At 37.2% G+C, this 15,076-nt stretch overlaps 1 protein-coding gene across 1 annotated transcript in view; it reads right to left on the bottom strand.

Moving 5' to 3' along the window:
- spata6 (spermatogenesis associated 6) overlaps positions 1-15,024 on the bottom strand; it is a 20,091-nt gene extending 5,067 nt beyond the window's left edge. Inside the window, exons 1-9 of the mRNA XM_015379829.1 lie at positions 14,894-15,024; positions 13,705-13,842; positions 12,951-12,999; positions 12,780-12,821; positions 12,529-12,653; positions 10,070-10,150; positions 4,648-5,073; positions 2,692-2,800; positions 1,974-2,014 (exon numbers count right to left, since the gene is read on the bottom strand). Coding sequence (XP_015235315.1) covers positions 1,974-2,014; positions 2,692-2,800; positions 4,648-5,073; positions 10,070-10,150; positions 12,529-12,653; positions 12,780-12,821; positions 12,951-12,999; positions 13,705-13,842; positions 14,894-14,965 — 1,083 coding nt within the window. The 5' untranslated portion in view covers positions 14,966-15,024. The remainder of the gene's footprint in view (positions 1-1,973; positions 2,015-2,691; positions 2,801-4,647; positions 5,074-10,069; positions 10,151-12,528; positions 12,654-12,779; positions 12,822-12,950; positions 13,000-13,704; positions 13,843-14,893) is intronic.
- Between the last annotated feature and the right edge of the window lie 52 nt (positions 15,025-15,076).

Below are 15,076 nucleotides of genomic sequence, written 5' to 3'. Positions count from 1 at the left end.
TACATACATACATACATACATACATACATACATACATATATATATATAAAAATATATAATAGTTTTTATAATGTTGATATTATTACTCTAAGAAGGTCATGCTCAGCTAAAGGCATGTTTAAGAGTCTTTATACTCCAGTTAAGAATGAATGAAGTAATGAATTAGTTGACGATTATTTAAAAAAATCGAGTTGTCTTGATTAATCCAATTAGAAAGCCAAAAAAGCAATGTCTTGCAGTAAAGCAAGTAACAGCTCAGAAAATTTGTAAAGATACTCCACTCTTATCTCCCTTGAAATCAAATATTTTGTTGAGTTTTTTTTTCCCTTTGGACCTTGGAATTTTCCATTATTTCCACACTTTGCTGTGAGACGGCTTAGCCACAGTAGAGTGCTGCCTTGTTTAGCCCCTGCTCACATGTGCAGTATCATACCTCCGTTGTTATTGTAGATATACGCAAAGGGCTTGATTTACTAACAAACTGAGCAAAAAAAGCATAAAACACAAAAGTAACAAATACTATGCCAGCAGGACACTTCTTATGTAACTTGAGTGAGTTATTGGCGTAAACATTTAAAAATACCAAACTGATACTTAAACGCACCTTTAAGTATCAATACCATGCCACATTAGTATTGTATGAGGTTAAAGTGTTTAAATGGGGATATTGTACAGAAAATCAATATCTTTGACAACCCTAGTTTAAACATGCTGCTGCTGCGTGCCTTAAAAAGGTTTTCACACAATCTTTAACTCTAACTTCTTCAACTCAACTTCAATGTTTTTTATTAGGATTGTATGCATTAGAAAAAAACATAAAGCTTCAGAGAAACTGACTGCGAACAAAGTATTCATTTAAAACTGATTTCAAAATAAAATCAGGCCCATATGGCTAAGATATATTCAGGCGTATTTAATCTGATACCTTTAAAGGAAAAGACCGGTCACATTCAGAATACAAACTTCTGAAAGTATTTGAATGGTTTTTACTGGAGTCATCCATGTTTCTAAAAAAAACTCTACTCCCATCTAACAGTTTGTGACGTCATGGTGCGGTATCAGCTGTTGAGCAAGTCCCAGTGCTCTATCTGGTGTTTGTCACAACATGCTGTTATCCATGATGGTGACGACCAGTGGACAATGCGAAGCAGAGAGTAACGGATTATTGACGTTCCTTTACTCTTTTTCTCTTCGATGGCAAATCTTCCCTATTCAAGTTGGTAATCTGACGATGCACCCATGGGGGATCATGAATGGGAAAGGTGAAATAACACATTTTTTTTTCACTTTTACCTCATGTATTACAACATCCAACTGTCAGGCACGTGCGCATTGTCACTTTAACGATACTATAGCTCTCGTGAATTTAAATGGTAATGTCCTCTTGAAATCTTCATTAATTGTTGTGTTTGCATGCGTGTATAATAGTTCCTGTTGATTTTGCTTGTAAAGCGGGGATAATGGCGCCAGGCTTACCGCACCTTGACGTCACTGCCTGAAGATGAGGTGAGGTGTTACTATATTTGGGCCGGTTCTGGACTCCTGGAATTATTGTTTTTATTTTTTTACTGATTAATGCTAAATTCATTAAATCACAGCGAACGTATTAGTTTCAGGTAAAAATAATGACTCATTGGTTATTCCTTGCTAACCGGACTTTAACCTTTATATAAATCTTCAGATGAAACATTGATAATTCAGCTGACCTTACTGACCCAGACAATACTAGTAAATAAACAGCTTGACTAAGACCAAGGAACACAGCATACAAGTTAGAGATAAAGTTGCTGAGAAGTTAAATGCCTGATTAGGTTATGTTGAGTGTGCTGAAAATGTGCCCTCCAGTAGGACAGAGACGCTGACTGCTGAACCACCAGAGAGCTAAAAGAAATGGCTCAACCAAGTCCTGGCCTAAGTCCAACTGCTGATCTTTGGCAAAATGTCAGGGCTTCCAAGATGATGTCCGGACTTACCTGCTCTGCTCCCTGTCTGTTCCTTCCAATGAGAGAAGAGTCTAAATAAAGACAAAGACAATCTAAGACTTGGAGCAGAATTTCAAAATCAAATCCATTTTAAGTTTATTGCATTTCTATAACATTGTACAACAAAATACTATATACAAAATAAATAAAACACATAAATAAGCTCAATAAATTAAAGAACCTCAGTCTGATGCAGACATATAATAAGCTCTATTGTGACAATATGGCACAGTTTGCCAGAAGCTCAGACATCCCATGGTAAGGGTGTAAGAAGAAAAGTTCAAAGTCTGGTTCCTGAAGCTGCTGTGATCCTGAACAGAGGGTAAGGGCCACTTCAGTGACCACCTCAGCTTCCCTCACTAATAAAATGTGTGTATTTTATGTTTAAAGAACAATTTTTTTATATATTCTACTGTTTTGAAAAGTTGAAAGATGAAAAATAAGTCAGAAAAATATATATATTTGGGAAGTGGAACAGGAATACATTATTTGAATCCTTTAGAGATATCTGTATTAATATACTGAGAGTCTTTAGATAAGGAGCAAAGCAGTTGTGTTGAATTCCTAAAACTATAAAGTACCTAGTGTAGAAATATTCACCCTCTCTATTTTAGTCAGACGTTAATGATATATGTAAAATGAGTTATTCACCAAATGTGCCAACATGTGTTAGATTAAATTGTAGCTTTTGTAAGTCTCTGAGGTCTACCTGTGTGACCAGCTGAGAAACTGACAGAGCGCTGATGCATGCTGTTGTTTAGTGGCGAGGAGGAGGAGGAGGGTGTTCCCATCCCAGAGGTGTTAAAGCGACGAGGGACCTGGAACATCACAGCGTAAAGGGATCTGCTGTTAGACTATTTTATGCTGGAAGTGAAAAAATAGCATATTTCTTTTATTGATATGTCCTCAAACTTAAAAGTATAAACAAAAGGCAAATCATTTCCTCCTGCAAGAAAATTAACAATTGACAAAGCAAAAACATTTATTTTCCTTTTTACATATTTGACTGGCAAATTGGATACTCTTTATAACATTTCTGCACACAAGAAAGGGTTGTTCCTCTGAAACCTGCTCAGATTCTTTCCTCAAGAAGCTAAACTACTTCATGAGGTGTTTATTTGTTAATTGCGGCCTGACACTCAATTAATGGGGTTAATTATACAAAGAGGATCACCCCCCCAGGAAATACAGAGGCAGAAAAGCCTGTTCCTTCCTCTGATAAAACAATAGCTCTAGTTGAGTAAGTTTCATTTATTTGTGTGACCAAATAGGAAAAAAAAGCCTGATACCCATACTTTTGGGAGTTGGGATCCCCATTAGACTGGACTATATTAAAAAACTCCTGTTTTATCTGTAACTTCTAGACACCAAAGCCTTTAACCAGATTTTTCCTTTTTTTTCCTAAGCAGAATGTGTGTTTTTAAATCAAGTCTAGGTCCCCCAGTGAAGATAACTAAGCAAAAGTAGTAGAAGTCTATTCATGGCGTCAAAATCCATTAAAAGCTCAGATAAAAAGATTAACACTGCCTTATTACTACATCCTTAACTTAATCTGCTTGCATGATTAAGTAAAATTTTGGGAAGCTCCCATTGAGGTTTGACCTACAGCAACTCAGCCTCTAATTAATCTTATAAACCGTGTGCTTAGAACACATCTATTGCTGGATTTTTAAACAGAGACCACTATGATTATGTTATTAGCTGTCTTTACCTTGTAAGAACTTACAGAAATGTTCAAACAGAGTCAAACTAAAAATACTACACTGATGCCCATAAGAGCTACACAAGCTTGATGTTGATTTTATGGGTTGGGCTAACAGAAGTTTAACTGCATGTTGTTTGTGTGTATTAAAAAGATTTTAGATATTATTTCAGGGTTCTCGCCCATCTTTCATGTCAACGTTCCAGACAGCAATGACAGGCAGGTAGAGGCAATAGATGGATATATGGATGGATAATGAGAGGAACCTATCAGGACTTCCTCAAAAAATCTACACTTCAGTTCTTTTGAAATGTAAAATCTTTTTGCCTAGAATTTATTTGTTGTTGTTGTTCTTACCACCTCAGGAAGAAAAACTAATTGCTGTGTTCTTGGTGAGCATGTATTGGCCCTAAGGCACAAGCCGGAGAGAAAGAAATGTTTAAAAAGTAAAGAAAGGAAGCCGGGTAGGAAGGATAATAGGAGGGACATTGGGAATGGGCAAATGGAAAAAAGAGATTTAAGACACAAGAAAGGATGGACAGAAAGAAGAGGTAGAATACAAGGATGGAGCAAAGGCAAGAAAGAGGGTAAAATAGATGGAAGTAGGAAAAGAAGGGCAATGTAAAATTAAATTGCTTGTTTTTTTGCATCAATCAGGTGATTCTAGAAGAATCTGAAAGAACAGAAGAAGGAAAGATATGGTAAAATAAGGAAAAAAAGACAGAAAGAAAAAAAATAATTCATTAAGGCCTGCAACAGTATGGAAATACATTTTTATGTTTCCCATTCCTTACTCAGATAAGCAAAACACCTAAATGAGGTTTAATAAGTTCCACACCGTGTACGAACCTTGTCCTTCTTCATATACCTCAAAACCTTCTAAAATCAACTTAATGCTTGCCAAATACTTAATGCTTGAGATTCAAAACAGAAGAATCATAGTAGAAAAAAAAAAAATCAAACCAAAAAGGGTGACTGGCTCTCCGTCTCCTTCCGAAAGTGGTGAGGCCCTAGCTGTAGATGGCTGAGCCGCTGCCTGGTGTCCTCGGACAGCTGGCACATCTTGCGGTGTGTGTAGGGGGACAGGGCTCTTGACCTGGAGGCAACAGTGGGCCGTTGGTACCCGGCGTTCACAGAAGCTCTAGTGTTACTGTGACTCCTGTTTCTTTGAGGACTGCGGTCAGACGGGGATGCATAAGGAGGACGTCTAGACGCTGTCGTTTGAGCCCGGTTTGTGACCAGGGCCTTGACATTCATCCTTTCCTCCCCATCTTTCCCCACAACATAGTCAGAAACATCGTCATCTGTTTTCCTGAATGGGGAAAACTTCGTGGTGGATTTTTGCTGAAACGGGGTTAAAGATGGCCTCACCGGAGAGAGACGACAGGCCTGTTTGTGGCGACAGAGAAAGAACACCGTTAACTTTGTCAGATCACGCTGACACTCTTGTCTAAATGTTAATGTAACACACAACATCTGAGCAAGTTCATAGTTCTCTGAAGGCCATAATTTATTCCTTTTTATGAAAGCATCCTCCACTTTAACCATTAAGACCATTGCTCTCAGTTTGACAGGCTTGCTCTCGCTGGACAAAACCATTAAACCATTAGCTAAATGATTCCACTTAAGTGTTATAAGAAAACAGCTCTGCTGCTCCACACTGCCATGGAGACAACCTCTGCAGAATTACTCCAATAACTCTAATGGCCACTAACATCATTCTCTGAAGCAATATCTCACTTCCTGCAGGTAATGCCAACCAGGGATAAATAAGTTAAGATAAAATGTTAATTGCATTTGATGGCCATCTCTTAGTCTAATATGATAGAGAGACATTGGCAGGCTGTAAAACAAAGATAATCTAAATGCTAATTAGAAATATCTCAGCGTATTAAAACTCTTTTTAAGAGAAACCAAATGTTGAATAAATCATCATCAAAGCTGCCATTTGACAATAATCTGATGTAATGGAAATAGGACATACGGCCTCCTCCCTGAATCCCCCACATCTGTGACTTCTATCTGTTTTTCAGTGTTGGACAGGCACGGAGAGAGAGAGTTATTTTTCCAGTCCTCAGAACAGAAGGCTTGACTAATGTGATTAGCTGTGATTTTCACCACAGGTTTTTTAGAGGATAAAGACATCATTGGACGAAGTTTGGCATGTTGATAAATCACAGGAAGGTTAACGTCTACAGCTACCCTGGTAGCTCTGTGAAGCTGGTTCTGTCTAAATGCTTCAGAATGTTAATCCTTATATCATGTTTAAATCCCCACAATCACAGTGTAAACAGGGAACGGCTAAGCAGTGATCATCCTAGCATGACATCGACTGAGAAAAAGGACAAAAATGAGTACATCAGCCCTGATGCAAAAAATTATACCTCCTCCCACAGTTATTGGCACTGTTGTCCAATAAGGCCCAGCACACATCAGCCTTACTTGAATGGTGTCCGATCTTGTTTTTCACTTTGAAGAGAGGAAAAACTGGTCTTTGTGTAACACATAATACTTAAGGAAAAAGGAAAGTTCTACATTACAAATTACAAGGAATATATTTACAACCCTTCAGTTAACTAACTATTAGAATGTGTTGTTGTGGCACCAGATGCAGGCGAATCTAAGATTACTTTTTAAGTGAGACAAAATAAAATTTACTTGATTAATAAAGCATCATCCTGCCTTTTTAAATTATGTGTGACCCTCTTGTTTTGTATTGTGCATGGTCACTGGTATGAAGAATGCATAATTAGGGCTGGACAATATGAGCAAAACTTGCAACATAATTGGTATAATTTTATATCATTTGTACTTTTAATGCTAGGCTTAAAACGTTCCTTTTTGATAAAGCTTATAGTTACAGTGGCTCAGGTTATCCAGATATATCTCTATAGTTATGCTGATATAGGCTTAGACTGCTAGAGGACATAGGGACGCCTTTTTCATCATTCTGCTTCATTCTATCTCTATTCTCCCATTCTGCAGAATTTGTCAGTTGAATCTCTAACGTTATGCTCTCTCTGTTTTTTCTCATCATAGTAGCTTCATCTGGTCTGTTCCTAATTGGCTGTCACAGCATCCCAGAGAGAAATATCGGCTGTGCTTCTGCAATCAACACCTTTGTTTATAGATGACGGAGCTTGGCCTGTTTTTCAGTGTAGTCCTGTTTCTCTAACTGTGACTAACTGTATGAGCTCTCCTTCATCCTCTGACATGGGAGCTGGCTCGGAGCTCATCTGCCTGGCTGTGTGTTTCCTGGATGGGTCCGCCTGTGTAGCTGGTTGACATTTGCCTTTTTTATTTCTACTTCTTTCTCTATGTCTGCTTCTGTCTCCTTGAACTCCAGTCGGTCTCGGCAGATAGCCGCTCACACTAAACCTGGTTTTCCTCTCCATTGTCGCTACAAGCATCCTCGGTGTGAGGGATTGCCTTCGAGTCAATGAGTCGATGCAATAAGCTGGTTTTCCTTTGATAGAAAACTTTCAATCAATTTGACTGTTTGATCTGGTTGAATTGTCTCTGTAAAGTGCCTTGAAATGACATGTATTGTGAATTGGCGCTATAAAAAAAAAAAGTAAATCGAATTTAATTAAATTTCGGCTTTGATATAAGCAAAATAAAAGCCAGGAACAAAGTAACAACAATGCCAACAACAGATGCCCTTATTAACTCGTGACAATTATTTTGCCATGTTTTTAAAACTCCAATATAACATTTTAGAAATGATTATTTTAAAAAACAAAACACAATTGCATTGTAATATAAATCAATATTAATTTATTGATTTATAGATCTATTCTTCATCTTCGACTTAAAGGCTTGCAGATCATCTTGAGCTGAAGGTTGAAAGCTCTATTCAATTTAAAAGCGCCCCCAAGAGGTCAAACAATTATTACCTGATTTGATCCAAAATAGATACATTTTTCCTAGCATTACAGGGTCCAGACTAAAATTTTGCTCTAGGATGCCTAGCCTACTAACTTATTTGGTTCATGGGAAACTTCTTATGTAGTGACTACAAGTCCCACCCCCCTGATGGCCTGTAGTTTGGCCTTGCCTGTCTAGACTTAGACAATATTCACTGATTTTAATCAGATATTTTGAAATGAACTCTTTGCATTTAACCCATCCCCTTAGGTGGCAGTGGATTGCCAATGTGCGGCACCCGGGGAGCAGTGTGGGGTTAAGGATCTTTGCTCAGGAACTCAGAGTGCAGGCTGTGGTGATCGAAGCGGGTACTTGCAACCTTCTCAGAGCACAAGTGCACTGCTCTAACCACTTGGCCAACACTCCTCTGTATGTGCATGTTTTTGTGACACCATTATATCACATCTGTAACCAAATTGGTCAGACTCTAGACATCTGCATTATAACCACACCAAGCATTGGACATGTTGAGGTGAGTGGACATTTATGAGAGGAGACGGAGGACCTGAAAACCATAGAAAGAGTAAATATTTTAACTATTAACTCAAATTTCTTTCTCTGTCTTTGTGCGTCTGTATGTAAGCCGCGTATCTGCAAGGCAAACATTTTTCCCCCCAGACTACTTATAGGGTAATTGTTGCACAATTTTTAGGTATTAAATATGAAACACAGTGTATGAAAAGGACATATAGCAGCTGTTTATGGATTGTAATCCATTAGGCAGATGTTAATGATGTTATAGGCAAATTAAAAGTGTGTTCATTCTGTTGGCTTCAAAGCTGTTTGCTTTCTCAAGCGCATGACAAAAAGAGAGAGAGAAACATTTCTAGTTGCTATAAATTCAAATTTGCTCTAAGACACCTTGATTATATTATATTAATAATAATTTAGCTTTTGTGGAGGAGAAACAAAAAAAAATGAAACAAAAGGATCCCATCAAAAGATGGCACTGTTATTCTGAAGTTAACATGTCTGTAATGATTGTGTTTGTACTGATGGGTACAGAGGTTCTGTGGGAGAAGCCTTCCTCCTAAAGCTGTTTTAGTAAACAACATAGCTTGTCAGCATGGAAGACATGTAGTCAGGAAAATGCCTATGCTGAGAAGCCATTAGGAGAGAGAAAATGGAGAAATCCTACTGTCTGACAGCCACAGCGGTGCTCTGATCCAGGCATCCCCCTAAGGGGCCGCTGCACAACACTGTGACAATCTGCTTTGGTGACAGTGACATCCCATTCAAACTAATAGCTTAGCTTAGGTTGCCACACCTGGGAGGTGCATGGTAGTCTGTTTGGTACAACATGCCAACCGCTGTGTGAAAGATCATATGCTGCAAAGAAATTGTGACAAATCTTCATTCATGCTGTTTTAACTCTTACTGGGTCTTCTAAGTTCTCTTTGAATAAGATAAAGTGTGCTTCAACATAACACGATTGATTTAAAAGCAAACAATACAACAGAGGAATATTTATATTATTTACTTTATAAATGATAAGCCTGAATGTTTAGTATGTTTAAAAAAATTTAATGAAAAAGCTGAGCCAACAGATGCATGGGAATATTATTGAAAGGTTAGTTTGATTGCAGTAATTCAATGGTAACAAACAGGTAGGAAACCGTTTCACAGAACGCAAGAAAAGCAAAGCAAAATAAACATCACAATTAATTAAATGCCTGTTTGTATGAAAATGTCTTTTTTTTAAATAATCAATAGAGTCAACTTGGCATTCAGACTTAATCCGGGTCCTTCAGCCAGAAATGCCTGATGCCCATACAGCATATACGAAAAATGTAGGGTCTGAAAAGTTTAAATTGAAGCCCGATTGACTGTCAGCCACTAGAGTTGATCAAAGACAGGCGTTAAATCCCTGTTAAATGTCATTATGCAATGATGTACTCAAGATGAAATAAAAGCATTTAAAATTATTTCTATATAAATAAATTCACACAGAGACCAGAGGTCTCACCAGGTTATTTAAATTTAGCAATCCACTATACATATATATATATATATATATATATATATATATATATATATATATATATATATATATATATATATATATATATATGCTTAAGGATAATATGATAATCTGGACATGAGTAGCTCCACCTTAAAATACAGCAACGAGTAGCATATAAAATGGAAAGTCATAGTGTTTTGTGAAAACTTAAGGACATGAGAGAGAAGCCTCTGTATCAGCATCACTGATCTGCCTCCACATAATTACATTTACGAAGAGGGAACAAACACCCTGGAAATGCTGCTCGTATGGACAGTAGTCATGGCAACAACAGAGGCTGAATATGTTTAGTGAAAACAGACAAATGTGATGGCGAGCAGCACCACCCATTATGTCCCACTATAGATTAATCTTTAGCGCTCAGGACATGCAGGATCATATATCTATGGCGAGAGCAAACAAACACACAAAGGTGTTTTAAACAGACACACTTACAGGTGATGGAGCCCAGCTGTCTCTCCCATTACTCTCCTCTATGACTGACGCCGTTGCAAACTCCACTTTAGGGGAGATTCCCTGGCAAGAGAAGGACAACAGAGAAAACAACCCCTTTAAGAGCGAGAGGAAGACAAAAGGACACATAAAAGCTCTGCAAGGGACACCAATTTACGAGCACAAATCTTCAGTCTGTTCCTGAGTCAAGAAAAACAAACAAACAAACAGCAGAAAAGGAGAAAGCCACCAGTGATGTTTAAATAATATGGCATTTTAGTAGAGACATCTAAATTGCTACGTATTCCTCAAACACAAACACATAAAAGCGCTGGCGAAGGGGAGCGGTGTTTAAAGACATTTAAATATGCCAGTTGGTGCCTTGGAGGACAAGGGGGATAATAGCAAAACAAAACTGCAGATGGAGAGATGAAGGGATGAAAGCAGGAGGTGGTAGGAAGAGAAAAGGAGAAATAAACATACAAGTTTCCAACTTTTTTTTGATATAGTCAAGATAGGCAACTGCTTTTTAGGAAAATATGAACTTTTATGAAGAAAACACTTTATCAACTACAAAGTGAAGCTTTTTTAACAATTTGATAAGACACCCTAAGATAAGCGGGGGAGTGGCGGACTAGTGGTTAGGGCATAGAGCTTGGAATCCTGAGGTTACGAGTTCGAGCCCCACTCCCACAGACTGCCACTCTGGCTCTTTGAGCAAGACCCTTAACCCCACACTGCTCCCCGGGTGCCCCACGATGGCAGCCCACTGCTTCCCAAGGTGATGGGATAAATGTAGAGGTAATTTCTCCAATATGAGATCAATAAAGTTTTATTATTATTAGTCCAATATTGATATCGAAAGTCAGTCCGATATCAGCCACTTTCTCTAAAATATCAGACATCAAGCTCATAGAAACACTGTACTTCTATCTACTTTGGTTTAATGTTTATTTAACTCTTTAGGGAATAATAAATGTTTTTTCATACCTCGTGTTGTTAAATATTGTTCTGTGTTTGAGAAATATCACTTGATCCAGCCTTTCCTATCATTCCACACCAGGAGTCACCAACCTAAAGGCTTGGAGCTACTTTATGGATACTGAGTTATAGGAAGGGCTGCCAATACTGACCTATGACCCGGAGAGGTAAGCATTCATCTGAACTTCACATATAATAAACAGATTTTTATTGTTTCCTATCATTTCTAATTTTATTTCAGATATTGTCATTTTAAAATCTGCTTAAATACTCTCTGATTAATATGATTAAACATTCTCAAAAGCTCCTAATCTTAAATTATTAAAAAGGAAGAGCAACGGAATAAAATAAAATGTCAAACTTAGCCCACTGGGGAGTTTTCCTGTTTTACAGAAGACACTGGGGGCACCCCATGTGATCCTTGAGGGCCACCCGTTGATGACCCTGTTCCACAAAATAAAATGAATAATAAAAGTATGTATGATAGATACTGATATTGTATTGGGTCAAAATCGATATTGGTCAAAGCTGCGATATGTGTTTCGTATCGGAAATCAAAAGGTTGTATTTGGGCACCCCTAAAGGTAGTGTCTTGTTTCTGATGATTGTATATCACATGGGGATTTCTGTAGCATTTAGATTCGGTTAAAATAAACTTTATGATAAGGACTTTTTTTCTTGTATGACTGTTACAATAGTTACATTTTTGTTTTTTTAAATTTGATCTCATTTGTGCTTTTTTTTAAAGGAGGAAACAAAAAAAAGTAACACCTAGTTCTAATATTATTATCAGATTTGTATATGTTTTTCAGGTGACATTTTGATAAATATAACTGATCCTAAATCAGTAACAATAAAAATTTAAAGACTCATGGCTAAAATATATTTAAAGTAAAACTTCTACACATTCTAAACTTATGCTGATAAAGATTCTCAGTCATCCAGGTCATATTTATTCCGTAAAAATGGAACCAAACGAGCCGCTCATCAGTTTCAATTTGCATGTGTCCAAGCAATTCAAGGCCATGTTTATATAAAGCCTCAACTCACTGCGGATCCAGACATTTGAATTGAGAAAGCTTCCTGGAGGGGAAGCGAAACGTCTTCAAACCTTGGAAACCAAGTCCAGAGGATTGTTTTTAAACTTTTACGGAATTCCAAACTTATATTTACTGAGTGCTCAGTGCCTCTTCAGCTGCATCTTTCAAGGTAGAGATATATATGTTTTATGATAAAATAAAAGTATTTTAGACATAATAAGAATCACCATTAAAGAAGCTTACAGGCAAATTGGAATCTTACTATACTCATTCTCCACATTCATTTTGTTACAAGAAATAAGTTCTAAAGTTCTTTAATTATAAAGTCTATCTCTTTATATCAGAAAATAACTAAGAAAGAACCACATTAAGTTTGACCTTAACAAACCTAATCCTTTAAAAGATCCCAGAAGTAAAGAGAACAGAAGATAACCAGCTCACAGGAAACAATGGAGATCTTTTCATCAGTGCGCTTCTTTCTGCAGCTCCTTCGCTGCCAACTGGTCTGGGACCAGGGTACAGAAAATCTCTGCTGCATTCTTCCATCGTGGCAAGAGTCTCCCCCTCTGAAAGCAATGCATAGAAACACATACAATTACATTAAATCCACATTAAAAGGTCTTTTTTTCACAGTGCAGTGGCTTGATGGAGAGGAGTTTAACATGCCCATATGGCATCATCAGAGAGCATACCTGGAGGGACCAACTGAATCAGCTCAAAAAGTGTTGTGTCAGCTGTGGAGAAGCAAAGCATAAACAGTCTGTTAGCTAATGATCGCTATCTCAGCTAATAGCTGTTAAGGGCACAACGAACAAAAAATTAAGACTAAGAGATGAGCAAGCAATTCCCAGATGGCCATTTACCTTTGAGGAGGTCAGTTACATCAGCGGGGTCGACAACGCCAGAGAAGGTCTGATAAAACAAAGTACAAACAAAACAAGTCGATATTCAAAACCAGATCAGTCTCCTCATTGTAAACAGGAAGACTTTTATCATGAAAAATGTAGATACAGTCAAACTGCATTGATTCTGTGAACAGTAACCTGATAATAGTGTGAATCTAAATAGCTTTTTGCACATTGTGTCACTTCAAGACCACAACCCTCAACATATTTAAAAGGAAAGCTGCAAATAATTCTTGAGGGGAAATGGAAAAAATACATGAGATAAAATATTCTTAAAATTAAAATCCGAACAGCCTTGCACTTTGCTCTGATGAATCAACACTTTGCAGAACCACCTCTCCTAATAGAACATTTTCTTTTTTTTTTTGCATTGAACACATTTTTTCATGGCTTGCCCTTAAAGCTACAGTGGAGGATGTTCTTTTTTCTGGGTGGATCATCAAAATAAGTGGTCCTCCTAATTGTTATTCATTCTGGTGATAAGTTTATGTAAGGCCATCCTACTTGCTCGTTCCCATTTTCACTTACTATGGAAAAATTGCAAATCTTCTTTTGGGAAGTAAGCTTGTGTGAGCGATGCAAACACGATCTGGCAGGTGTTTAATAGGCGTTCCCTCTCGGGAGCAGGTACAGGTTGTGCATGTGTATTTTCTTTTTTAAAGTGGAGAGAAAATCCTCCACTATATCTTTAATTTATCTGTTTTATTCTTACCTTGACAAAAACCATTCTGTGGTGAAACAGTAAAGGGAAAAGAGGTGCCAAACACGGAGTCCTCTTGTACTGTCCCATTATACGCACGCGGAGGTAAACGTCATTCTTTTTGTGCAGGAGGACTCCTGGGCAGGTCACCTGCAAATAGTTTATAGCAATGATGTGTTTATTACTTATTTACAAGTTTCTGCCAGACAGATGATTCTAAGTATATTAAATTGCTATGAAAAATATATTTTTTATATTGCTATATTTCATTTTGAAATGGAAATGACTTGTTCTCATAATTTTTTAATCATGCAACACTTTAGTAGAAGTCAACCTAAATAATCGTTCAAACAGGGAACCACTTCTTTGAAATACTGTGGCCCAGCTGATAATCTACATTAATTTGAGTATGGATTCCTTCTAGTCGAAATTCTACTTTTTGCACACAAAAAAAATCGAAAGTCCTTTTAAGGATATAAAAAAAGATAAATAAACTAAACAGAAAAGTTAAATTAAACAATGGCCAGAGTCTAAAAAACTGAACCTGCAAAACATTGCAGACAGTAGAAAAGATGTCAGCTGGATGGATGGATAATAGATGGATGGATGGATGGATGGATGGATGGATGGATGGATGGATGGATGGATGGATGGATGGATGGATGGATGGATGGAAATGAACAATATTAAGTGGATATATGGAAAAAAATAAATGACTGAATACATGGATGAATGGGAGACAAGTTAAAAGAATAAAAAACAAGTAAATTAAATTATTCTTAAACGGAGTAAAAATAATTAAAAATAACATAAAATATTTTAAATATACCACTGAGATTTATAAATCAAAATAAGCCAACAATTGCTAAAATAAAAAACAAAATACTTGTTTGTGGAACAAAAATGACTCCATTTGAAGCTTTAAGTCTATTGATTTTAATATTGATAACACCAATGTCACGTTTTACATGATGTGCCATCTGTATATAACACGACCAGCATCGTGACTGATACTAAGGTAAGAATATAAGCATAATATCGTCATAATGTTACTGGTGAGCTTCCAACTAGGACTTTTAGACACCCTGTTTACTGACAAAACAGGATGTAAACTTGCTAACTAGCTTGCTTCCCAAAAACTGTAGCAACAATCCCGTTTCCTGAGATTTGTACCGAAGTGCCAGCGAAGGAACACACTTACTCTCTGGATATCCAGGTACACTGTACATCGTAGAACCTTCTGCTGGTTTTTGTTAACCTTTTTCTTCCTCATCGTTACCACTCCTCTGAAGCTTTAAACTTCGTTGTCATAACAGCAACAGCCACAGAGCGGATGTGAAGTCATGTGACCACAAAGTAACCAATCAGAGCTCTCTAAAAAAAA

The sequence above is a fragment of the Cyprinodon variegatus genome, unplaced genomic scaffold (assembly GCF_000732505.1).
Source record: "Cyprinodon variegatus isolate N-32 unplaced genomic scaffold, C_variegatus-1.0 Scaffold200, whole genome shotgun sequence".
Lineage (NCBI taxonomy): Eukaryota > Metazoa > Chordata > Actinopteri > Cyprinodontiformes > Cyprinodontidae > Cyprinodon > Cyprinodon variegatus.
Note: the sequence above shows the minus strand (reverse complement) of the source record. Positions and strands in the feature narration are given on the sequence as shown.